The sequence below is a fragment of the Actinia tenebrosa genome, unplaced genomic scaffold (assembly GCF_029948245.1).
Source record: "Actinia tenebrosa isolate PJP-AT-01 unplaced genomic scaffold, QUT_ActTen_1.0 PGA_scaffold9__36_contigs__length_13948895, whole genome shotgun sequence".
Classification (NCBI taxonomy): Eukaryota; Metazoa; Cnidaria; class Anthozoa; order Actiniaria; family Actiniidae; genus Actinia; species Actinia tenebrosa.
Window position 1 is genome coordinate 11,127,463 of NW_028292586.1, and position 27,741 is coordinate 11,155,203.

General features: G+C 37.2%; 2 protein-coding genes, 1 long non-coding RNA gene and 1 pseudogene across 4 annotated transcripts in view; 2 read left to right on the forward strand and 2 right to left on the reverse strand.

Annotated features, from left to right (window-relative positions):
- LOC148904825 (uncharacterized) overlaps nucleotides 1-27,741 on the forward strand; it is a 55,889-nt gene that overhangs the window by 23,810 nt on the left and 4,338 nt on the right. Inside the window, exon 2 of the long non-coding RNA XR_016118862.1 lies at nucleotides 22,026-22,145. This is a non-coding gene — a long non-coding RNA (uncharacterized LOC148904825). The remainder of the gene's footprint in view (nucleotides 1-22,025; nucleotides 22,146-27,741) is intronic.
- On the forward strand, nucleotides 7,111-9,926 carry LOC148904827 (uncharacterized). Of its 2 annotated transcripts, none has more exons than XM_089024629.1 (3): nucleotides 7,111-7,269; nucleotides 7,382-7,613; nucleotides 7,711-9,926. In XM_089024629.1, the coding sequence occupies exons 1-3, from the start codon at nucleotides 7,165-7,167 to the stop codon at nucleotides 9,033-9,035; spliced, it is 1,662 nt and encodes a 553-aa protein (XP_088880755.1). In that variant the 5' UTR covers nucleotides 7,111-7,164; the 3' UTR covers nucleotides 9,036-9,926. The 2 variants fall into 2 exon arrangements, with proteins under 2 accessions (XP_088880755.1, XP_088880756.1); XM_089024630.1 differs by having other exon boundaries at nucleotides 7,111-7,215.
- LOC116288486 (uncharacterized) lies at nucleotides 9,943-15,680 on the reverse strand. Its single transcript, XM_089024527.1, has 2 exons — nucleotides 15,125-15,680; nucleotides 9,943-11,170 (listed from the first exon to the last, which is right to left on the reverse strand). Exons 1-2 carry the CDS (start codon nucleotides 15,678-15,680, stop codon nucleotides 10,212-10,214), a joined length of 1,515 nt encoding a protein of 504 aa, XP_088880653.1. The 3' UTR covers nucleotides 9,943-10,211.
- LOC148904828 (uncharacterized) lies at nucleotides 25,992-27,575 on the reverse strand (annotated as a pseudogene).

The window sequence follows — 27,741 nt, forward strand, 5'->3', positions numbered from 1 at the left end:
TCATCGACAATCCTAAACCCGGCTTTACACGAATACCCCGTCGAAATGCTAATGGTACACATGATCAATCCCAGGCCCCCAACCTTCACCCACAGCCCGGTGTCATACCATTGCTGTTCTAAGTAGTCCTTCTCCTCCAGGTAATGAAGAAACCAATCTTCCTTCGCGTGTGGGTTCATATATTTAAAGACTAATCACCGTAAGAGTGCTAATGGTCTTATGATTATAAATAGTATCCCTTTGATTTTCTATGCTATTTACCGTAACCTTTCCCGTATCGTCTACTCTTATCTGCAGCTTTACCTTCCCATGGCAATCGGCGACCATGTGGAAAGTCCAAACGGAAAGATTCTCGGCGCTGGTTGTGGTGGGCTCTACGGAGAAATGCGTAGGCTCCCTGTTGTTTGTCTTATTTCTCATAGGCTGCAGTACGCCATTCTCATCCAGGAACCTAAAGCCGACGTTGGCATGACTGCTCGTACCAATGCAAATACTACAAAGGATCAATTTCTTTCCTGAGTAATTCAAATTCACGGACATGCCCGTGACATCAACCCAAGATGCCTGGGTGTATTTTTTCTCGCCTGTGTAAGTCGTATAGACACAATCTACTCCAGCTACGTAGGGGTTGTTCATCGCCATATATAATAGCTCAGACCAATGCTTGCAGCTGCTAAGCCGGCCTTTAGTAAGTTATGGTCATATTCCTCAGGTATCGCAGGCAGGACCTTCTTTGATGGTTTCTTAACTACGGGTAGCTTCGTTTCGTGTGACTTTTTTGGCTTCTCTACGAAGTGAGGAATGTTCCTAAGAGTGTCAGAGTTCACGTCATTCACCCCAAACTTCATATCCTTAGTAGCTCGTTGAAGTTTGTTGTTGTATCCTACTACAGAGCCAGTATTTATAGATAAATTACTAGGCATTAACCAACAACCCGGGGCTACTGCATAGTCCAACCTTGCCTTAGAATTTTGTATGGCTAGTTGGTAACGCTGTACGCCCTTGCTAATGTCGCCCTCCAAGATTGAACTTTCGAATAGAATCAAAGCTTCGGCTCGCGTTTCTTCTGCGGCGCCGGTATTTCCGATTATGCTGGATCGGGTATTTACTTGGGCTCCAAGGATGGAATACACGTAAGCTTCTATGCTGCGGTTCAAACGGGCAAGGCCGGCTTTGGTTAGTCCTTTACCTTCTGGGGGTATGAAATTAAGATATTGCTTTGTTTGCTCGTCGTTGGTAATTTTGATAATCAGTGGATTAGCTCCACCATACTTACCACCCTCGTCTTTGAACAGAGGTCCGTCTCTGACTTCCTTAGTGGTCTTGGCATTTGGTTCAAAGAAGGTGCTACTGTCGTGAGTTTCTTTGTGATACCCAGTGTCCCACTGCAACCGCAGCGTATGCACTTCCTTATCGCTTAGCTCGTGCCCACCAATCCCGCAATAAGCCCAAATGTGCCCCAAACCATTGTTAGCACCGGTAGTGCATCTAAAGTCTTTTCCCACAACTCCAAACTCCTTACAAAGCCTGTCATAGGCTGGAACGTCGTATTTGTTATCTCTAGGATAAAACGCAGCATCTCCCGGCAGCGCAATGACACTCATTTCATGTAGTATTCTTCTAACCGTGAAGTGGAAGTGAAACATGAATATTGAATTCTTCATCAAGTTTGCACTTACACCGCAGCCGCTAGTGGCACACCAAACCGCAAAGTTCAGCTGCTGCGGCCAATAACGCATGTTAGGACCACTTAACCATTCGTGGGCTTCTTTTGCGGTGGTATGATTAATGGGCACGTTTTTGAAGATATCTCGCACCTTTAACGGAAAGGAATGGTTGTTAGAGATCCGCATGTTCAATGTCAAATCCAAACTTGGATGTTCATTAAACGTAACTGCGGGTATCGGATAAGTACCGGTACCAAGCAATAATTCCTTTGACCAACTAGGTTTAGGTTCGACATGCAAGGGCTTATGTTCGATATAACCAGAATTCTTCAGTTGATTGTCTATCTGATCGACCAGCGTAGGTTTCAAATCCTCATTGCTGTACATCCTAGAGCCGTTATAGTAAATCCCATCGGGCCTTCTTTCGAACTTACTAGGGTCTGCATGTGGAAACATCTTCCTAAAGGCCCTCCAGTTGCAGTAGTCCCTGTTGTCATGATGTGGCTGCTCCTCAATATCATTCCCAAAAGCGTCGTACATTAGTATATATAATGGATGTTATACCATCAGCACCTCAGTTGTACCCAGATGTTCCCTATACTACACCTAATGAACTAAACGCCGAAAACTTTCGTCTGAATAAAGCGAACTTAATCCTGGCTTACTTGGAAGGGCAGGCAAAACACTATGAAAAAGTTAGAAAAAAGTACGTTAGAGCCCGGAGTACGCTACATAAGATTGCGATAACTTCAGGGTCCATATCTGTTGTGTTAACGGGCTCTGGCGTTGCTACTTCGCTTACTGGGCCGGGAATAATCGTTGGAGTTCCTTTGGCCGGCGTTGGGGCAGCTTGTGGTATCATTTCGGCTGTTGCTACGGGTATTATGAAAAAGCTATCCACGAAAATATCCAAGCATGACACGACAATAGCTCTGTCTAGGGCTAAAGTAAATACTATTACCGACCTTGTCTCAAAGGCTTTGCGTGACAGAAAGATAGACGACGTAGAATTCTCGCTTATTCTGGCCGAAGAAGACAAATACGAGAAATTAAAGTCGGACATAAGGAATAAAAAAACAGTCGTAAAAGATCTTTCCGAGGAATCTCGCAAAAAGATCTACCAGGAGGCAAAAGAAGAGCTTCAAAGAAAGCTTGCTCAGTAAATATCGTGACAGGATTCTATTTACATATCGAACGCCGGCTGTCTGGTTCATATGCAAATTAAATATAATAATTTTCACATACATAAGCGTCCAGATGTGTCTGGCGTTCGCTTGTGATCGTGGACTTTGGGGCTGGGGAGGCCTAAAGTTCCGAGTTCGAGCCTCGCTGTAGATGCATTTGGACCGGTTGCTGTGAGTGAAAAAAAAGCCTCCCCCACTCACAGCAACCGTGGGGGGAGGGGTAGAAAGTGCGATTCAACCCCGCGATGGGGGGTTTCGCGATTGGAAAAGTCAGGGGGTGTCTCGGGACGCTGTCCGGAGTTCACCCTCTGGTGGGTCGTAAGAAAGATATATGTGTATGTACTAGAGGGCCTCTGGCGCGGGATGAAATAAGCCCCGTAAGCCCAAAATGCAAAAAACCCCACTGGGGATAGCTTGGTGTTCTGCGCGATGCATTCCCCAGTGGGGTTTCTGGCAAAATAAACGCCAGTTTTGCATTTTTATTTTCTCGGAATCCATCCTAACAGGGGGTGGTTGGGGTCTATTTTGTAAAATATTTCGTAAATTACGTCAGGATAATAAGGAATATCCTTATTCAGCCGACAAAACATCCACTCGGCTTTTGTCATATCAGAAACCTCAGGAATAGACTTACCGGTATTTTCAGATAAAAGATAGGGAATAGCTTTGTAATATTTCCCTAGCTTTAATTTTTTCAGCGTTTTCCGTAGACTTTGCGGGGTTGGCTCTTCTAAGTGGTCTATGATTTTCTTCCTTACTTCGTTGTTTAAATATACCGGATGTAAACCTTGGATATGACTCATCCAGTCCCTGAAGTGTTTTATTCTCTTATATGGCGTTTTCTTACGACCTCCATTGGCGTAATACTGCTCTCTGGTAGCATTTGGTACGGCATTACGAATATTCTTACCACATTCGTAACACTGCGCTGACGTGTCGTCTTCTATTTGCATTTTCTTACCACAACACCAGAAACCCTTGGGCTTAGGTATGTTAACTTTGGATCTTAGGCAAATTATACAGAAGTCATTGGTGAACTTTTTACATTCATGCATCGTATATATATCGTACATTTTTATAAACACTTATCTTTGATTCCCAACACAGCAGCAGTAAGGACACGGCGCGCGGCTTATTCCCGCTGCCGACCCCTTCCTTAAACCGCCTGTAAACCCCGTAAATCTTTGACATTGACCGCGAGTCCCCCTTACTGCTGCTATTTATCCCTAACCATTGAAAATAGGCGGGCCAATCAGAAGCCAGAAAAGGCCTGGTTATATAATTGGCTGTATGGCATTGCGGTCTAGGTATTTTCGTTGGTATGGAATAAGAAGGCTAGTTGCCGCTTACCAAACTCAAGTTGGTTATTCCATCTATCAGACTTTCGATTTCTACAGAATCGGGAAGTTCTCTCGGTTTCCCCGTCTTTACTGGGAGGTTTTCTTTATCTTCTTGTACTTCAAGGGTTTGAAGTTTCTCGACCTTGATATAAAAATACACACAAGTTAACTTAAACTTACTGTGAGTCAGCAGACCTGAAGAAAGAAATATGGGATACAAATGCTATCTGAAGAAAATAACATCAAACCTATCCCATTTAATAAGTTCTTTGAATCAGCGGCCTCACATTTATCTATCTCAAACCATTGAAAATTGGCGGGCCAATCAGAATCCAGAAAGGGCGTCGTTATATAGTTGGTGGTATATTCTACGGTGTGTACCCATCAAGCATTGCGGTCTAAGTATTTTGAATGGTGTGGAATAAAGAAAACTAGTTGCTGCTTACCAAACTCAAGTTGTACATTCCGTCAATCAGACTTTCGATTTCCTCTGCTTCCTCCTTGTTTGTTGAGTGTTCTTCATCTTCTTGTACTTCAGTAAAGGTTTGAAGTTTCTCTCTGCACGATCGGCACAACCCTTGAACATAAATAATTTCATCTCAATGTTTAAATGTCTTTATTCTCAGGAATGAAAAGTTATCGATTTACTTTATATTACCTGAACCAACTGGAATCAAAATACCCCTTTGTTTTTTTACTTGGCGAGAGAGTACTTTTGACATTCCTCGATCCCCCTTTGGTAATTTTGCTTTACCGGCATGACAAGATAGCATTTGAGGAACGCTACACCTGGTACTACTTCTTTTCCATCCAATTCCAAGAGTGAGGCGATGGAAGGGACAAATGCTCATTGACTCGATGTTTTCCGAGCGTTCAAATATTGATGCACGGGCAAGAATTAAATCAACTTCATTGTCAACATCTTGAAAGCTCCAAAGTGATTTGTGAGAAGAAATATCTTTTGTGCACGTTAACAAAGGAACTATCTCTGTTGAGTGCTTCCTGTCTCTCCGATCGTAGGTACAATGCCTTCCAACAAGCGTATAAAATGAACAGTGCGCTTCCATTTTAGTACTGATTTATTTTGAGTGTTTCACAGCAATATAGTGATAAAAACAACATTCTCACGGGGTTTTTGTGCGTAGTTATAGCACCTTATTAAAATGTACAAACTGCCAGTCAGCAATCCCATTTATGAAATTTTGTTCCAAAACAAATAATAGCAAACCTGCATCGAAATCTTTGATATATATTTAATTTGCTCGCTAAAACTAAGTAAGAAAGACTGCAAGCACAAATGTTTTACGGCGCGCCTAAAAATTAAAAAATCTTTTGTAACCATTTATGATCAGGAATCGCAGCGAAGTCCCTGGTCATTTCTGTTGACTACAATGTAACGCAAGATTCAAGGTTCATGACCTCGGAGGTAAACAAACAGTCCAAAAATTTTCCAAATAATAGCTTAAAATTCTAGAAATGAAAGAAATACTTAATCTTCATCGATTTCACTATTCTTGAAGTCGATTTTTAGAGATTTCTGAAATAGCTTGTCACGTCACGCAATATACCACGAGCCAAAAAGATTGCTAAATAGCTGATCAAAAAGCTCCCCAGCGGCTCAGTCAAAATGATTTGCCCAGGGATTTCTCTTCATATTGTGGAAGATTATTGTCTTATAAAGCCTACAAGACAGTTTTTGAGCAATTTGGAGGAAGAGCACATATGAAACGTAAGCGATTTTCAGACCCTATGATTTGTTTACAAGCAATTTGGCGATTATAGCTTAAATTTGTAATTTTCTCCAGACGAAAATAAATAAAATTATGGAAGTATTTCAATGCCAAACTAAGAAGAGATATACTAAAAAAGAAAATATAGTGTTTCAACGATGTTCAGAGCCGTAGTTTTCCAGCGCGAGGCTCATTAGAATCTGATAGTTTTGACCTTTGCGAAAGGCGATTTCAGTGCCGTTTCCGGTCAAAATCGTTTTTCTCAAATTCTCGCCAAACAAAGCAATATTTTAAAAAACTAACTACAGCACGTTTCATTTCACACTATAGGCTACCTATGGATAAAATATGAGCGAAATCGATTTTTTGACTTGTGCCACGAAAAGTCGATTTTGGTCGATTTTTACAGACAGTCGCTCTTAAGCTATGACTATGGCAAGCCATACCATTCAAAAGTGATTGAGTTTGCAACTGCCTGTTGAGAAATCGACTGATGATTGAGAATGACGGATTGCTAGGATTAAGAAAGAAGACTGATGATTGAGAATCACGATTGATGATTGAGAGTCACGATTGAGGAACGAGAATCACGACCGAGGAACGAGAATTACGACTGAGGAACGAGAATTACGACTGAGGAACGAGAATCACGTGATCTTACCTTGGAGATCTGGGTACGAGAATTTTTCCCGCCAAAAGGCTAGTTTACTCTGCGCATGCGCCATATGGAAATAGCCTTCCAAGACTAAAATGGCTGCTGATAATGGTAAGAAGATTGTGGAGGAAATTTTAGGAAAAGCTTCAGAACTTTCTTCCTTACTTGGAGGAAACCAAAGTTCAAGTAGTAGTACTACACAGCAGAGTACACCTAGAGAACCTCCAAGATTTCAGAGACGGTTATTTAGTGGAAACTCGTCACGTCAATCAGGTCGAGGAAAGTTTTACAGAGGGCCCGCTAAAAAGGCAATATCAGGACCATTTATGAGAGATATTATTCTCCTTCCATGTCCAGATGTGTCCTAGCGTACCAAGGCAAAGTAAGAGAGTATGGCTAATGGAAAACGGCTATGTTATTTCAGCATTCAAACTGATGAAAGAATGGGCAGAATGTGAAGTTGAAATGAATTTGAGGGAGGCATTCGACAGCAAGCTTCCAAGAGATGTAGACATCCAAATATACATGCCTGTTCACAGTTCATTAGTAAAGCCACCAGTTGCAGCAGGGCAGACTTTGAACGGCATAATGGTTCATAAGATCTTCAAAGAAAAGCCTATTTACATTTTGCCAAATGAGGTATTGTGTGATGAAAGTCCATTTGTTGGTGAATCTTTAAAGAAGGTCCTTAAGGTAAGATAAACTTTATTTTTTCAATCTATGCACCCCCCCCCCTCCCCCCTCCACGACCTTGAAACACGATCATCTAATGGACACTTGTTGTTCATGTTGATATATTTAATAGATAGACATAGATGATCTTGGTGATGATGATGAGGAAGAGTTACAGCAAATGATTGAGTTTGCTGATAGCGTAAGTGTTCAACAGTCTATAACTGAGGCAGCCCAAAGTACCAATGGTCTATCTGCACCTCAACCCACTGTGCTAACATCTTCTATAAGTACATCTTCTATCAGTGTAGTGGACCCACCATCCTCTAGCAGCAGAAGCAGTGAACAGCCCAATGAAAGCACAAGTAACCAATTTATGAATTGTTAGATCCATTTCGTTTTATTATTTTATTCCTATGGCCCTCTGTACCCTAATTTTGTCATTCTCTTTTCGTTTTACAGAGGCCAACATTAGCAATCCCCACATGAACTGCTCGGCTACACCCAGAGTGATTTGTGAGAAATGTAGCTGTACATTCCCTTTGGGGGAACAATGCATACGTTGCATACAGAATGAGGAGTTTGAAATGTCATTGGCTAAAGATGCATCCCCACCCTCAGTTCCAGAAGAAGAAGTCTATGCTGAGCCTGATGTTGCACAATTGAGGAATTTTCGCCTTGCTCACCTAATGGGTGTTGAGAATACTTCAGCTGTCCAGGAGCATACAAATCACCCTGGATATGAAATCCTGAGTGATCCACCAGAAGTGCAGGAACCAGCACCACAGGTCCTGAAAATTCATCGTATCAGTATAAAAGCAGATCTTATCAAGGAATTTAAAGATCCAGGCATTTTGCATAGAGAGATAGAATTTAAAATTATTAATGAAAGGGGTGATCTTGAAGCAGGGATTGGTGTTGGTATTGCTCGTGAAGTTTACACACTATTCTGGAATGAATTTTCCATTAGTATGACAATAGGTGAACGGGAAAGGGTACCATTCATCAGGCATGACCACTTCATTGAAGAATGGGAGGCAATACGTCGCATTTTAGTGAAAGGGTATAACTCTGTGTCCTATTTTCCTACATTCTTTTCCAAAGCATTTATTTGCTTTTGCCTATTTGGCACAGAGGTTACTGATGATTTATTTATTGGTTCCTTCAAGCGTTATTTATCACAACTAGAAGAGGATCTGGTTGAAAGTGTCCTCAGGAATAATGACCTCCCTGGTGAAGAGGAAGAATTTCAAGATTTCCTAGAAAGGTTTAATTGCAGGTCCCATGTCAAAAAAGAAAATGTCATCAGAGTTATCCTTGAAATCGCAAGGCAGGAGCTTGTCCAAAAGCCCCACCTTATGGTTGCAGCATGGCAGCCAATTCTGCAGCAAGGATTGAAGCCATACAAGCAGTTTCAATCAATAGCAGCAGTTTTAGAACTTTATGAAGCACTTAATCCTACACCCAAAAAAGTCCTTGACAGCCTGTCATGCAACCCAACCACTGATGCAGAGAGAGATGTTTTCAAGTTCTTACTTCGTTTTATTAGAGGTCTCGACACTACTAAGTTAGTACAGTTCCTGAGATTCACCACAGCAATGGATGTAATGGGGGGACACAAGCTACAGGTAGCATTTGTTAAGACAGAGGGTTTTAGTTCCAGACCAGTGGCACATACATGCACTCCATTACTAGAGCTTCCATCAACATACAATAATTTTGTGGAACTCAGAGAGGAATTTACTAACATCCTCAACCGAAACAACTGGGAGATAGACATTATGTAGACTGCCATTAGCTTTAAACAATAATTAGTTTTCAAAGTATTATTACTGCTTTTTGTTTCTAAAAACCTTGATGTTTTCATCTCCCTCAGGAAACTCTTTTCATAGACCATTTCAGGGTGAGCACTACTCAGTGTAATGTTGTTGCTTCTATATATATATATATATATTTTAAAGTAAGCTTTAGTAATATAGGAAATTACCACTTTATTATCAAAGAATCAATAAGAAATACCATTTTAATGTCCTCAAAGTGGCCTATTAAACATCATCATGTTCTTTTTCACTATAGTTTCTTAATAACAAAGGTGGTATTTCCTTTTTAGAGACTGTATATTTTTTTCTCAGGAAGGCGATATTTGGATTTTCAGCAGAAAAAAGCTGACCACCCCCTCTTCATTGTCAACTTTTTACTTGTTTTGATGCTTTTCATTTTGTAAGTACTGTGTGACATGAATTTTTGTGTACCCTGCTGTATTTAATTTTTTGCTGACTCCATCAAATCCTGCCCTTCTAAAGTAAAAAAATAAACAGTTTGATACCAAATCCTTTAGCACAAAATGTTGGGTTCCTTTCAGTTGGCCATGCGACTCCATTAATTATGTTGCATTTAAAATTAATTGACTGTTGAGAAGTTATAGAAGTTATGTTGACAGTTTATACCTGTTAATAACAAGTAATAATAGTTATAGCTTTTTTTAAGGGATATGTTTAGAATAAGGCAAACCCTTGTCAGTGTTGTTCACTGCATGTCATTTCTAATACCTTTTATAGGTTTGTTCAATAGTGGAAAGGGTACCTGCTGTAGTTCAATATAAAAGTATGTGTAAAGGGTTGACATTTTAGTAAAAAGAACAGACACTAAGAATCATTGGTAACATGCACAGTATGTGAAGCAATGTTACAACACTGCTTGTACTATACTTTTAGCATATATATCCATTGTTGCTTTCAATTTTGAAACAAATTATATCAGTATGACTTTTTGTTCCAGTTTAGCAAACCTATGAACAAATATAAACTTCATAGGTAAAATAGTATGTGAAAGCAGAGCAGAATTTTAACACTGCTTATACCTAGATGATTGGACTACAGGTAATGTTCTTTCACTTGTTAAAAATTGTTTGACATGTTAAATAAAACAAAGTGATGTCAGTATATAACATTGTCTTTCATTAATTAATTTGATATTGTTTTGAGAAAATCACAAACTTTGACAAACATGTCTATTCCTGAATTACCATCATCCATCAAAGGGTCTGGAACAAGGTTTTGCAATAAGGTCATTTCTTGAACTGTGAGTTGCATTTCATTGTCAGGAACTACAACACTGTCATCAAGGTTCATCCCAGATAACCCTGAATCAAAATCAATTCCATACAACTCAGGTGTACATTCCTGTAAACATTCAGGGTTATTCATCATACCTGTCTGCCACAAGGCCATTGGCGAGTGGAAGTTTTCAGTGCGTAATCCATGGTAGTTCCACTGACCCACAAATTGGTGCAGTGAGCGCTGTATTCTATGAAGATAGATGTAATGCAGGGCAAAAAGATCTTGCTCACTGTTGGAATCCAGCAGGTTCAGCTCTTCGAGGAAGCAAAACAGGTCTTTGTAATACCTTATGACCACTCTGTTCATTTCTCTCCAAAGTCTTTCTATCCGAACATTATGCACACTCCTGCCTGCAATGAAACTTCCTCTGTTTTCACCCCTGTTATGAACCATGTATCGTGCAACATCCACATTCTCCCCTCCATGATCCCCTCTAACTCGAAGAGGCAGTCCAAAATCTCTTACACCCTGAATAAAGAAATCAAGTACTGTGGATGCCAAATTATTGGTAGCACATTTTAGATAAATAACTGTCCTACTGTATCCATCTATACAACCATGGATAACAAATCTCCAAGCAATGATCTTATGATTACCATCAATGTGCCACAAGTGATTAGGGGCCTCAACATTGTAACGGCGCCTTTGGATTACAGTGCTTCTTCTCAGTGCTCTACTAATAGGATCAGCCTGTCGCAATATAGCTCTTATTCTGCATCTTTGAACAAAAACACCTTTAGATCGTAGAGCGCCACTAATATACGATTCTCCTGCATAAGGGGTCTGCCGAAGTATGTCTGTTACTGTTAATAATAATAATATTTAATAATATTTATTTATAAAGCGCAAATACAAATCTGTTCTAAGCGCTAGTAAACAAACGACAAAGACAACGACAAAATAAAATAATTTACAAAGAATATGCTAATTTGAAGAGATAAGTTTTAAGTTCAGTTTTGAATGAGGCAAGACTTGATGCATTTCGGAGAGATATTGGAAGTGAGTTCCAGAGTTCAGGAGCAGCCACAGAGAAGGAGCGATGACCATAAGATTTAAGATTATAAGAATGTGCTGATAGAAGAACTTGTGATGCAGAACGAAGATTACGGTTCGGTTTATACACTGAAATGAGTTCCCGGATATAGATAGGAGATTGGCCATGAAGAGCTTTAAAAGTAAGTAATAGGATTTTATATTTGATTCTAGATTCAATTGGTAGCCAATGCAGATTAACGAGGATAGGTGTAATGTGGTCATGTTTATGGGAAAGAGTGATTATTCTGGCAGCAGCATTCTGTACAGATTGTAGTTTATCTAAGAGTTTGTTTGGTAAGCCAAAGAGCAGAGAGTTACAGTTGTCGAGTTTGGAGGATATGAACGCGTGGACGAGAGTTTCAGTTGTTTTCAAAGAGATGTATTTTCTTATTTTAGCAATGTTTCTGAGATGATAAAAAGAAGACTTGCAAATATTATTCACATGACGAACCAAAGTAAGATGCGTATCAAATATGACACCAATGTTCCGAGCATGCATTGAGGGCATTATCACATCAGAACCAAATTGAAGAGAAGGAAGAGTTAACTGTGGGCTGTGCTTTGAAGAAAATAACAGGAATTCAGTTTTGCCTTTATTTAGTTTCAATTTATTTGTAGTCATCCAAGCATCAATATCAGATAGACAGTTTTCAATCAGATTCATGGAATCATTAAGGGACAAATCATCATTACAGGAGAAAGGAATATATAATTGAGTGTCATCAGCATAAAGGTGGAAAGACATTCTGTGTATTCGGAGGATATCAGCTACTGGAGAAGTATAAAGGAGATACAACAAAGGACCAAGTACAGAACCTTGAGGTACGCCACAATCAAGTTGAAGGGCTTCAGAAGAAAAATCATCAATGGAAACAAATTGAAAGCGATCAGTGAGGTAGGACTTAAACCATTGAAGAGCTATGCCAGAAATGCCAAATTTTGTATGGAGACGATCTAGAAGAATTTGATGATCAACTGTGTCAAATGCAGCAGATAGGTCCAAGAGTAGCATGGCAACACAAGAACGATTGTCAATGGAGTGGAGGATATCATTTTGTACTCGAAGAAGAGCAGTTTCACAGCTATGAAATGTTTTGTATGCAGACTGCAATGGTTCATGGAGATTGTTCAGAGACAGATAATCATTTAGCTGAAGGGAAACGACTTTTCCAATAATCTTGGAGATATTCTTTAAATTAGAGATAGGGCGATAATTTCCAAAAATTTCATGATCAAGAGATGGTTTTTTCAGTAACGGTTTTAAAACAGCAACTTTAAGAGAAGATGGAACAACACCAGTTTGAAGTGACAGGTTAACGATTTCACATATAGTAGGCAGTAATGCACCAAAATGTCCAAGTAGGAGACTTGCAGGAAAAGGATCAAGACTACAGGATTTAGATGACATCTTTTTCGCAATGGCTGATAATTCATCAATAGAGATAGGCGAAAATGAATCAATTTTACAATCCAGTTTAGGTGAATCCAGATAAGAGAAATCATTTGAAAGATGTGACGTAGGAACGAAGCCATTTCTGATGTTAACGATTTTGTTTTTAAAGAAGTAAACAACATTGTTAGCTAGATCTGTGGATGAAGTTGAGGTTGGTAGTTTTTTCTCAGGTATACGGTGTAGCAATCGATCAATAGAACGGAATAGATCATTACTGTTAGAACCAGCATCAGTAATCAAATTAGAATAAAAATTCATTTTTGCATCAAAAATCAGTTTTTTAACAACATTACATTGATCAACATATAATTCACGGTCAACCTCTAATTTGGAACGTCGCCAACGTCTTTCTAGATTACGACGCTTTGTTTTATTAATTTGAATTTCGTCAGTATACCATGGAGCTCTTGGGCGAAGGGAGATGGATCGAGAACGTAAAGGAGCATGTTTATTTAAAATAGACGATAAAACAGAGTCATATTGAGTACACAAATCAGATAGTTGAGTAGCAGGACATTGATATAGTGCAGAGTTCATAATATCTTGTTGGAGACAATCAGCATCTATTGCACGAAGCTTGCGATAAGAAATGCTTTTTGATTGAAGTAGAGGCTTGTTTACAGATAACATACAATGAACAGCATAATGATCAGATAAAACAGGATCGTGTACAGTAAGGTTGGTCACAGATTTTTCATCAGATCTTGTAATGATTAGATCCAAAACGTGATTACTTTTATGTGTAGGTGAAACAGGATCAAGGACAGTCAGATTAAAACAATCGAGTAAATCCATAAAGCGATTAGCATTATTATCTTTAGTGTCATTGATGTGAAAGTTAAAATCTCCAGAAATTACCAGTTTGCCAGAAGATGTAACCAGTCGTTCCAAGAGAGTAGTGAAATCATCATTAAATAGCAAGCTATTTGAAGAGGGTGGACGATAAACAATAACAATACGATAAGTAGACGATTGATGATGAAGTAGCATTTCCATAAATTCAAAAGACGTGTGAGACATTGTTACATGATGATTGATTTTCAGGCTATTTTTATACATTATGCCAACACCTCCACCAGTACGATTTTGACGAGGAACATGACAAAACGAATAACCAGTAGGACAAATATCACGCACAATAAAATCAGAATTAGTATTTTTTAGCCAGGTTTCAGTTATAGCGAGAATATCGATGTCTCTTTCAACAACATAATCCTTAATTAAAAGAGATTTATTGTTTATTGAACGAGCATTTAAGAGACAAAATTTCATGTAGTTTGCAGTTGAGGTAGAAATTGAAGCAGGTTCAAGTGATGCAGGAATTTTAATGTTTGTTGTTGAAGCAGGTGATGATGAAATTGTAGAACGATCTGTACGATGACCACCTCGCTTGCCACGAAATCGAAAAAGCTTTAATTCCTTAAGAGCAGAGGAGCAGCAAGATGAAGGAGCTTTTGTATTACGGCGAAGTTCGAAAAGATTTGCTCTTGAGTATGTTATTAACGGCAGTTGACGGTTAAGATTTGAATTTCCAGCTGTGGAATCCAGGATTTCTTTATTGTAATTAAGGACCGATGTTCTGTTATGGCCATAAAAGACATGGGATAACACAGGTGTAGATGTTAAATGTTGTAAAGAAAGACGAGGCATATCCAATGAACGATGATAATTATTTGTGTGATGAACCATATGAAGTCGTTGAACCGTAGTCTTGAGGTCAGAGTTAAACGAAGAAGGGCCAGGATTACGATGAATATCCATAGAAATAGTAATATCAGTTGGAGGATCATGACCAGGAATAGATAATGAAGTATAACCATGCTTAGATATTTTTCCAACGGCAATACGAGACTTGTAGAAACCAGACTTGAGACGAAACGAAGTTAACTGACAAACATTCCAGGGAGATGAACTTGAAACCACTGAATTAATCACTAAACCAAAGTGCAGAGATTTACTTCTTTCAAGATCCAAATGACGATTAATGTTATAATTATCAATATAAGAAAAAGGGACTACATAACAGCGACAAACCATAAAAAACAATAACGTATATACAGACAAAGAATATGTGGCTGCCATGTTAGGCGCCGGAAGTAATCATTAACATCATGTCTTAGTAACCGAGGCAGCATCCCAATTGAATACATAGAGCATAATTTAGAGGGGCATTTCCAGATCGTCTCGGCCATTTTTGTTACTTTACGCGAAAACAATGTGGACCAAGAAAACGACCTTTTTATGTTATTTCAAAACCTTCTTGGGGTGCTTGAGGAGCTCATAAAAGAAAAAGACAAGGAAAAAGACATTGACATCAACTCTTCGTTAGAAATATCTGCATAGCTTTCTTGCAATCCATAACATTGTCTTCGACGATAAAGAGTGCTCTCGCTTATACCAAGGCAAACAGATATTTCTTTCCAGTTCATTCCAGTTTCTCTAAAGTTTTCAATCATCTCCTTACTGATGTCGTACATAGGTCTTCCGCCACTACTGCTCAATATATTGGGCACCACAGATTTTACCTTTCTTTCACAATGCTGCCTCTGTTCTTTTTCCTTGTCTTTTTCTTTTATGAGCTCCTCAAGCACCCCAAGAAGGTTTTGAAATAACATAAAAAGGTCGTTTTCTTGGTCCACATTGTTTTCGCGTAAAGTAACAAAAATGGCCGAGACGATCTGGAAATGCCCCTCTAAATTATGCTCTATGTATTCAATTGGGATGCTGCCTCGGTTACTAAGACATTCCTGGACCTTTTCAATGCAGCGAATCAAAGAATAAAAGAATTCCTCTAATTCTTCTTGGACACCAGCATTAGACGCCATGTTTGTTGTTTTGGCCTTTTCCTTTTGGCGGGAAAAATTCTCGTACCCAGATCTCCAAGGTAAGATCACGTGATTCTCGTTCCTCAGTCGTAATTCTCGTTCCTCAGTCGTAATTCTCGTTCCTCGGTCGTGATTCTCGTTCCTCAATCGTGACTCTCAATCATCAATCGTGATTCTCAATCATCAGTCTTCTTTCTTAATCCTAGCAATCCGTCATTCTCAATCATCAGTCGATTTCTCAACAGGCAGTTGCAAACTCAATCACTTTTGAATGGTATGGCTTGCCATATATGACACCACAAAAATCCTAGTTCATGCATTTGTGACTTCGAAGATAGATCATTGTAATTCTTTATTGTTTGGCTTACCCAAACACCTTGTGCAACGCTTACAATATGCTCTTAATGCTGCCGCTAGGCTTATTAGTCTTTCACGCAAATCAGATCATATTACACCAGTATTGATGGAGCTGCATTGGCTCCCAGTTGAACAGCGTATTAAGTATAAGATCCTTCTTTTTGTCTTTAAGGCAGTGAATGGTATTGCGCCAACTTATCTTAGTGATTTAGTGTGTCCTTACGTTCCATCTCGCACATTGCGTTCATCTGCCAAGGGATTGCTCAGGGTACCCAAGTTTAAGCTTAAGACCTATGGCGCTAGGGCATTCTCCATTTGTGGGCCTGTGTTATGGAATACTCTTCCCCAAGATATTAGATTATGTTCAAGTTTGGATAGCTTTAAGAAAAAGCTAAAAACATTTTTATATAAAGAGGCTTATGGTTAGTTTTTAAGATTAGTTATTCATTTTATATATATTTATAATTACTAGATTATTATATTTTTATAGAATGTAGTCATTAAGATAGTTTAGTAGTTAGATTTTTGATTATTTGATATTTCAGTAATTATTTATATTTGTTATATTGTTTGTAAAGCGCTTTGAACATCATAGGTAAAAGCGCTATAGAAATAAAGTTATTATTATTATTATTATTAAAGACAATGATTTATAGGGACATTTATTTAAAAATATTGTAGTTAGTTTCCTTTTAGACTGTATAGGTTACTAGATTTTTTGCATCTATACGTTTTATACTGCAAATAATAGTACTTTAATTCTTAAACGCATTCAAAAAATCTCAATGCTTTTACAATAGTGAAATATATATATATATATATACTCGATTGCAGAAACGCTGTAGTATACATTTATACATTTATACAAATACCTAATGAGATGCATAATGCAAAATAACCATTTCCATTTTCACGTTTCTGCAATCAAGTGTATATATATATATATACTCTAAAAATACAAAAATACAAAAAATAAAATATTATAAAGCAGAAAAAATTAAATAATTACATAATGAAAATAAAATAATACCCTTTATACAGGCAAAATAGATAAGAAGATCGTTCATATAATGTTATTTAACGTCACATTGTTGTTTGAAAAAATAAGTTTTAAGTTTTTTCTTGAAAATGTCCATTGAAGGCCCGGGGGGGGGGGGGGGGGGGGGGGGTGTGGTATATTTGCTATACGGGTATGTGCCGCCCTATATAGGGTATGGTATTTCGGCTTTTGGGTCTGGGGTAGGGTATCATTTTTTGACTTTTTGTCTGGGATAGGGTATCATTTTTGTCTGGATAAGGTTACGATTTGGTCGTTTTTGTCTGGCGAATAGGCTACGTTTTCTGACGTAACAAAAACAACAAAAACATTAGTAAATATTGATTGCAATCTATTGACTAACCGGGTTTAGTCTTAGATAGGGTGTTCAACTCTTAGTTTTTAGTCTGGGGTAGGGTATGTAAAATCAAAATTTTAGGTCTGGGATAGGGTCAGGGTTTTGAGGTCCTGGCGGCACACCCCTACCCAAGTTGGGGTGGTAGTACCCCCCCCCCCCCCTTCGGAATCGAAGGTGAAGTCCAATAGGTCCAAGTGACAAGACTCCTATGTTAGTACCTCCAATAACGATGCCAATGGCGTAAGCTTGTCTCTTGTGAAAATATTTCGTTGTGGCGAATATACAGGAACTGTAAAATAACGACAACCCAGCCCGTACAGAATACTGTAGGAGAAGAAGACCTGGTTGATTTTTGTAGTGAATGAAGTGGCTACAAGACTTGTTATGCACATTAGAATTCCAAGTATTGCACTTTAACGGATTTTGAGGCGGGTCATGACCATGGTGGACAGCGGCACTATTAAAGGTAAACCACGTAGTTCAGTAATAGCAAAAAGATCAGCTTTAGATTCAGAGATAGTTTACAAGCAAAGCTGTCTTGTTTTTCACAGATCTGGAAATTTAACAGGCGATGCTCCTCATCTGGAACAGGATCTGTCTCAATATCGCCATCCTGTAGGATAAGTCTGGCCTTGTGGCAACCGAGTTTGAGTAATATAAGAAAAACCTCGCTTTGTTCTTCGAATTTTTTCTGTTTGCCTTCCGGCAGACATTTCCACTTTGTAGAGAATAAATGACCCTGATGTTACATGCAATTCATTGTTTTTCATAATGCAATGAATTTGATTGTTTTACGCTGTCTTATACTGATAATGATAATAATAATAATAATAATAATAATAATAATAAATGATAATAACAATAATAATAATAATGATAATTTTTTTTTTTTTTTAATTTTTTAATGACAAAGTATTATTTATTCCGCTAGGTACTAAATTTCTTCACTAAGAAAAAAAAATTGTATTTGGTATCTATATAGATATATACGACGTATAGATTATCTCTTCATATATCCTACAATAAAAAAATTATCTATTTATAATAATAATCATATTAAAAAAAAGAGAAAAAGAAAAACTATAATAAAATATACTATAATAAAAATATATCTACTAATGTATAACCATAAAATCTATTTAGTAAAAATTAATCCTAATAATATATGAGTTAAAAAATTAGTTAATTGCTGCATTTGCAGTCTCAACATCCAAGTCTATGTCCTTTATGTTCCTAAGTACTCTTCTTGTGGTTCTTGAGCCCCTAAGGCATAGAAGAGCTGATCTCAAAAGGGAGAAAGAAACCTTTGCTCGTATCCAGGATACAGTGGTGGCATAATCTTCTCCTTCTTGTTGGCAATTAGTTCGGCGAGCCTACTGTGGTATCTTAGTCATCTGCCATACCTCCAGTTGTAGTGAATACTAATGACGTAAAAGTCGCTTCAACTTCCAAGACTCTGCTAGCATACTTGCGCTTCTTCTCATTCTCATGTAGGTGATATATTTGCTGGGGGGTGAGGTCTTTGTAGGACTGCATTTGGGTGACACACCCTAACATCAAAGAATGCAGATCTCTGCCTTTCCCAAAAGCCACGTGCATGAACGTATAATGATAATAATGATAATAGTAATAATAATAATGATGATGATAATAATAATAATAAATATATAATAAATAAATAAATAATGTCTCTTTATTGATACTGATTGAAATACAAATCAACATTTACAAGTATATATAAATATATAAAATAATAAATAGAGTATATATACTTATTTCAATAAAGTTAGTCACCAAAAACCTAGAAAGCTGTGATCGCTGAGAATCATAGGGAAATACTTTATATCCAACAAGTAAAGCTTTTGACACAAACTGTAGCAGTTGAGGATGCTCAGAGGAGGTGAACTTGTAACTGGTAGAAGATCTCAAGTCCATCAACAGTTATCAAGCGGTTGAAACATGTAACTTACATGTGTCTATCCATAATCCTTGTCGGTCTCAGCTTTGTAGGTGACTAACTTTATTGAAAGAAGTGTATATACGTTCATAATATCTAAAGAGTTAAGTTATAATTCAAAATTAACCTATTAACAAAGGCTTGGTTATAGCGCTCAGTGTTAACCTTTGGAAACTGGCACGTTCAACTTCTCAATCTAAACGATGATTCTTTAACCTTGGGCATAAGATTGAAATGAGATGAATATCTAACTTTTGAACACTATGAAAATCTGATTCCTTTAAAAGTTCTAAAATATATAAAGGTTAAGATATGTATTTCCTTTAATGGCACCTTGTTAAAACATTTTGAATCAATGAAAGATCTGGAGTGGCCGCCCCACATATATAAAGTTTTTCATTTTGGTTGTAACCTTCTTGTCTGAGACTTTTCAATACGCACAAAGACCTATTAGCCTCTACTAGTTTAGATTTAACATGATTAGTAAGTCTACAGGAATCTTGAAAGGTAATGCCTAAGATATTTAAAGAGTGTACCTGGCTAATATTAAGCACAGGGGGCTATAGTAATTGACAGAATTCTTTGTACTTGGACAAATTACATGGCATACAATTTTTGTGAGACCAGGTGAGATACTGTCCTACTACCCTTTCGGATGATTGGTTTTGTTTATTCTTCAAAACTCGCACTAAGATACTTTTGCGTCATCTGCATACTTAGTCAGGGAAATAATATCAGACCCATTACAGCATGATTCATTCATAATTCAAGATCATTAACAAATACATTCAATAAGTAAGGTCCACTTACACTACCTTGAGTAGTCCCTTACTTGTTTACGATCTTCCAGTTAAAAGCCATTAAACACCAGTCTTGGTTTTCGATTCTTTAAAAGACTTCAATAGCAATTTATCAAGTAAGGATTTAAAAGATCGTGCTTAACGTTATCAATAGCTTTACTAAAATCCATGGCATAAAGCCTAACAGATTCACAATTTGGATCGTCCAACGAACTTAAAAGGTCAAGCTTTGCAAAGGTCAAAGTTGCAACCAAAGCGGTAAGCGTGCTGAAAATCGCATAGCTTTCCCTTCTCTACTGTGCGTCCGAATTTCCCCTAGACCACCCTTTAAGAGGTATGCGCGATGATGGGCGTGATGTTAATTCCACGAAAGTCTAGACACTGACTTGGTGTGTCCGTCTTAGGGAGGGGCGGCTTTATATGGGCCTCCTTCCACAGCATAGGCCACCTATGAGTGGCGAGAGATTCCACATGTACTCCCAAGAATGGAAACTCTCGCCAGTCACCAGGAACTCATCAAATGAACAGCCAGTCTCTCGTTCGGCTTTATCGACACATACTTTCTCTATATTCCCAGATACGAGAATTGATCTATGTTTACTCGGAAAAAGTCACCAGCGATATAAAGCCGTGTGGTTTTCTAGCTGTAACTCCTTTCTTTTAGGCAGTGCTTAAATATATATATTACCTAAATTTTCAAAATAGTGCTAGTTAAACAAAAGAAAACAATAGAATTAGCATAAAATAGTGTAAGTTAGTAGAGTACAAACACTAGACTATAAGTGGGTAACATAAATGCCACTTAATACTGCTAAATTATGCTAATCCTATTAATAATAATAATAATAATGACTTTATTCTTATATAGCGCCATTTCCATTTCTGTCCAATGGCGCCTTACAAATTACAATTAAACACTAAAAATATGCGGTAAAATAATTAAGAATTATATGAAGATGTTAAAAGATATATACATTAAACTTTTATTTTCCTAGTTAGACCCAGCCTTTACACCGAGCCCCACATGCGCCAAATCCAACGCAAACGAGCGACGATTGGAGTTCTTTTGCATTAGATCCGGCACATGTGGAACGCGGTGTCCAGGCCAGGCCTTAATAACATGATATTAAAATGTAATTTATGCTAATTGATATTAAAAGAAAGAAATAATGCTACTAATGGATATAAATAATTTGCTAATTTAAATAATGGAATCAATTAAATTTAAAAAAACGCTTTCTTGAAAAGATAAGTCTTCACTGATCGCTTAAATTCACTAATACTACTAGAAAACTGTATATTCTGAGGTAATTTATTCCAAAGAGCCGGCGCTGCTGAAGAAAACGCTCTATTCCATAATTCTTTTCAATTATATGGTACACTAACTAAGCAATTGCTGTTAGAAGATCTAAGACTCCTGCGTGGCACATACGTAGTGACTAATTGAGATATGTAGGGTGGAGTAAGGTTATTTAGTGCCTTATATGTTAATAATAAAATCTTAAAGATAATTCGTTATTCTACTGGTAACCAGTGAAGCTTTTCTAAAATAGGCGTAATGTGTTCTCTCTTGCGCGTAAGAGTAACAACAACTCTAGCTGCAGCATTCTGGACTGATTGGAGCTTTCAGAGCACATGCTAATATTTCTTAAATGATAAAATGCTGATTTAGCCACAGCATTTACATGTTGCTCCATACTCATATTAGTGTATACTATTCTTTTCTAGTGTTTAATTAGCACTATTTACTACTAAATAGTGCAAAGTGTTGAACACTTTTAGTGTTTGTACTCTGTTACCAATATTTCACGGATATATTGTTTGCACTCTATTTCAGCAATTAATTACTACGTCACTGAATCAGAGTATTTAAAACAAAGCACTGCATTTGTCAGCTTCATTAGCTGGTTGAAGAGCAGAGAGCAACGAATCACTTGGAAAGAACTCTTTATTTCAGGTAATAATATATTTACTGAAGAACTTATATTTAAGACATTATTTCTTAATCTATCCTGTTTTCTTATAGTGCATACTAAATATTTTAATGGCTTTTTAACAAACTTTCTGAAGTTGAATTGATTTGAAATTCACGCTACACTGTATTAGTCTTGGATGGAAGTTTATGATGAAGTATAAACAAGAAACATTGAAATCGGTTAAACTTGAATTGTATGCGATCCCGATGAGACCCAGAAAAGCAGATACCATCTTCAAACTACGACATTGGGAACTGAAAATATGAAAGAATCAACAAATCACGTTTGTTTAATTTTTAGTGAATCTCTAAAAACTCTTGACTCTCAAATTTGCGTGCTGAAAGAAAACGCTCACTTTGGCTTATACCGGCTAAAGAGAAGATCGAAATTTTACTTTTACTAATACAGTACGTATGTTCACAACCTCTAAGTTTGAATGAAGAGTTCTTTCTTAGTTTTGAATTTTTTCCCCTGAAGCCATTAGCGTATTAATTAAGGTGTTTTGATACAGATTCGTGATCACCAAACTGAACTTTTTCAATCGTCGTGTTGACAATGTTCTGTTTGCTGGATCATTTTCGAATTTATACCAGTTAATTATTCTAGATTTGAATATAATATAAATAAATAAAATTAATTCTTATATAGCGCATGAACCATAGGGAGATGCTCTCATGCGCTTTACAATATAAAAACTGTTGCTAATTTACAATGATCATTTATATAAATAGTACAGATGAATTAGAAATAACCGCTATGATAATGATAAACTTGAAGCAATAAGCCGATTAATGTAGAGCGAACGCATTCATATTCCAACCATGAAGAAGCACAAGAAATAAATCCGCTGTGCCACTCCTTGGTGGCTACGATGCGCTCGTTCCGAAAACAATGCAATTAATACTTATAAGAACTTAATTTGAAATGAAATAAATAATTAGTCCATTAGAGTTCATAGGCCTTTTGGAACCGGTAGGTCTTTAGTAGTCTTAGAAGATTGGTATGCTACAAGCACGGCGGACTGCACTTAGTGGTAATTTGTTCCAATTTCTTATATTAGATTTGGAGAAAATCGCACGAACATTTCATATTGTCAGTTTTGTTTATCGCTTTTGCGCTCTCGGTTTAAAAAATCATTACTATTGAATAAAATTATTTCAAAAATATCCTGAAATGCTGTTGCTCTTGCTTTTAAGTTGGGTCAGCTTTGTAAGTTTGGTCATCTAATTCCTTGCTGGTCTTGAGAACGTTTTTTTTTTCTCTCGAAGAGCGTTTTAAGTAAAGATTTATTAAAATCTTCAAAGTTTTGCGTTTTCACGATTTCTCATAAACGGCCCAAACGACTGTGTACTAGTTTTTTTTCACTGCAGGCTTTTGAATATTTGGTAAAAGCAATTCGAATAAAATACAAATTAAAAGGCGTCGAGTAAGAGCTTTTTTCATCTTTTCACAGTGTATAATTTACCCTTTTATCATTACTGTTTCATTAGAAACATCGACGCAGCTCAAACTAGTTTTTAGCTAGTTATCTCTTCTATATACTTATGTCAGGAATATATTAGCATAAACTCATGAACCGTGAAAAGAGACCGTAGAGTTCTTGAATTGTAACTTTACAACTTCCAGGGCCGTTTTTAAAATGTTAGAATGAATCAACCGACATGAGCTTTTGCAGGTATACAGGTTATATATTCTTGAAAAGACGTAGCTATAAAATTTTAATTATCACACCGGCCAACTCCACCGGCCTTAAGGCATATTAACTATCGGCAAGCGAACCAAATGAAGCACAAACAAAAGAATGGTGTGAAGGGAAATTATACGCACGCATTCACTACAAAAGCGGAGTGGAACGGAAAGGTTTGGAAACATTTTATAATAAAATTGAACGATAAAAACATGTTAAAAAGATGTTAAAGTGCCTATCACCCTTTTTTTTTTACTTTTTCATATCGAAATATAAGCTATTCTAAGAAACCTGTCGAAAGAATTTTTTGATTCTGACGCTTCTTTCTATTTTTTTCGAGCGGTCAAAAGTGCGAAAATAGGAAGATTTCAAAATATGACCGAGCGAGAGGGGAGACTGGGCTAGTGACGTAGAAGGAGCAACACGCTCTTCTTGATTTACAAAGAAATGTATGGGATACTATGGGGGATACTGAAGACGTCCTTGCGTTTCTTGGTTTTTTTTAGAAGTCCTTGGACTTTTAACTACTTTCTTGGGCTTCTATGAGGAAGTTAATTATCTAAAGATTCCATTTCCAGTTCTCATCAGGATTCGTAGCCTAATTTACTGGTATATTAGTGAAGCGAACACAACCTAGCAAAGCAAGCGAGGTGACTGAAGTGAAGTGATTCCGACCCGATCTCAAATATTATCTCATTGGCTGGGAATAAAACTTGTCAAAACCTTAGTAAATACACCAAAAGTACAGCAGCATAGATAGAAATTCCTACCTGGAAATTCCTAGAGTCGTTATAGGGAACCGAAGTTGATAACAGGTAACATTTTACTTGCCATTGCTCGAACTGAGTCGTCTTCGCACCGGATCGGGAATTTATTCCCGGTTTATTAAAGAATAAAACAGTTTTGGTGATTGTGGTAACATTTCAGTGGTTATTAAACTCTTAAGAAGTATTTGGTGCATTGCTAAAAGGGCTGTAATGAATGGTTGAGACAAAATTCCCGTACGATTGACACAATAATAGTACTATTCACAATATTTTAATTATTTGCTACCGTAAAATGCTCTTCAGATTTTTTACCTTTATCGAATTTCCCTCAATAGACGATCGTTTTATCTTTAAAGATAGGTATGGCTAGATACTGTGAGACAGGATAGAAAACTGATAGAATAGAAAATATTATATTTGACTATGAAGTGAAACCATGTTGACCTGCAGAGTAACAGTAGACTGATGATGCGAAGTGTCACGCACCCTTACATGTAGTTCCTCGACTGAACTACTACAGTATAAATATATAATGCAATTCATGTTTAGATATTTTGAAAACTGTTAAGCCATCTACATTGAAAAAGATTTTGTGAACTACCTGGAGTTATTTCATTGTTTCTGTTATTTACATTTGATGTTTCTGATTTGGAAACGACCTGGAAGAATTTTGCGCGGCACGGACTCACATATTCATCCATAAATACATCAGATATTAATAAGAATAATGCTAAAAAATTTATGACTTAAAGGGTGTAGGTACATGTAGTGCTCAGAGTTACTGTATGTGAAATCTATAAGTTTTTGAAGCTAATTTATTACACTTGATTCTGAGCGTGACAGCCTAATATGAGGTTTTCCCTAGGTTGCGTTTAACTTCTCGCTGCTTTTCTTTTTCTTAAAATAATTCAAAAATAATATCATTCTTGAAGTCTGAAGTAATTAACATCCTCTAACCAGAAAAATGAGGTCTTTTGAAAGCGTATAAACGGCAAATTGGTCATAAATACCAGTGAAATCTAGAGAGAATGAGGAAACATCTAAACCCAACTTACTCCTCTTACGTCACAGCCCAGTCCTCTAGGTTATCATTTTACGCGGCCAGAGTCAAAGAAATGCCTATTTTCGCACTTTTGACCGCTCGAAAAAAATAGAAAGAAGGGTCAGAATCAAAAAATTCTTTCGACACGTTTCTTAGAATAGCTTATATTTGGATATAAAAAAGTAAAAAAAAAAAAGGGTGATAGGCACTTTAAAAACGTGACGACGTTTTGACGTTGCACAGCGTCAGTATCAAGTCAAAAATGAACTAGAAAAGTAAATATATATAGAAATAATAACAATAGATACAAAATAGATATATAATAACATAATCAGACAAAAAGTTTGGCACGTATGGAATCTGATTGTACATTCAAACTAGGTTTGAGTTGTTTATCAGCAGCATCTCATTAATGAGACAGTCAAATCTGTCTTTGCACTTTTTCAAAACTTTGAATTGGCTGTCTCTCAAGGGACCATGTTCTCGGGCGTGTTTTCCAAAAGATGACGTAGGAGCCACATAATCCGCATCACACAGATCACATTTGTAATACACCATTTGCTGTTCATTAACCGCAAAGGAATATTCATTGAAGTGAAGAAGCATTGTCATTAGAGCGAACAGGCATACAATAAGGCGAACGGAGTCTCAATAGTGCGATGGAACGTTCATTAAGAAATTTAGCATTGAATTTGACAATCATGAATATGTTTGCGTGGGTTCATTAACGTTTTCAAACTTACATTAGCGTTTTGGTGCAGACAATAAACCACAACACACATTCAATACAGTGTTTTGGACATTTATTTACGCAATACAATATAAGTATATCATGCTTTTACGATTGTACATTTCCAAAAACAAAAAAGTGAATTTATCCTTGAATGTGTTCTCTATTTAAACATCTTGGACGATATGCTTGCATGTGGTTGTACCATTGTATGCATTTCTTTGGATCTTCATAGGCCCTCACAAGAAGCTATCTGACTTCATTTGGAATTTGGTTTATTTGTTGAACCATTGCAACATCCAAAAAAGAGGGATTAAAAAACTCAGAACTAACTTAATATTTATACCTAACGGCGCTTTGTTTGTACGAAATCATATTCACGGCTTGTAAAACAATGAAAAGACAGTTAAAATCCTACAATTCCTAGTGGAAACTATACTTATATTGTATTGCGTAAATAAATGTCCAAAACGCTGTATTGAATGTGTGTTGTGGTTTATTGTCTGCACCAAAACGCTAATGAAAGTTTGAAAACGTTAATGAACCCGAGCAAACATATTCATGATTGTCAAATTCAATGCTAAATTTCTTAATGAACGTTCCATCGCACTATTGAGACTCCGTTCGCCTTATTGTATGCCTGTTCGCTCTAATGACAATGCTTCTTCGCTTTAATGAATATTCCTTTGCGGTTAATGAACTGCAAAAGCTGTAGTATACTACAGTGTGTTGATTCATAATAGGCGGTTTCTCTTCTTTAGGTTTAAGGATTTGCTCTAACTTTTTGCTGGTGAAGACAGGTTGTATGGTTAATCCAGTTTTGTTTCCTAGGGCACAAAGTTGTCTTCTCTCTGCATTTGATGCCTTCTGATCTTTGAAAGGAATGCTTATCCTAACGATTCGATCTTCAACTGAATGTTCGGGAGCAATTTGATAACTCCGATTTCTATTTACAATAGAATCAATAAAACCTTTGGGGTAATCCAAGCGTGTAAAAATAGTACGAATTTTTTCGTATTCACGATCCAAAGCTTCAGATGTAGATGACAATACTTTGGCCCGGTGTACATCTGTGCGGCTATAGATCGCATCTATCTTCCAAGATCTATGGGTGGAAGAGGACTTAAGACCGGGGACACTGCAAGAGCGGAAGCACTTTCCTTGAAAGAATATGCCAGCAAACATGAAATTCTATGGAACATTGTGAAGGATACCGTGAAAGAATCAGAAGAGACTAAGAAAGAATACCAACAGCGCAGGTAGAACGAAAGACCTGAGAGATATGGCAGGCAAGCCTTTACACGGAAACTACTTCAAGACGTGCGAAGACAAGATGGATAAGGACAGCACT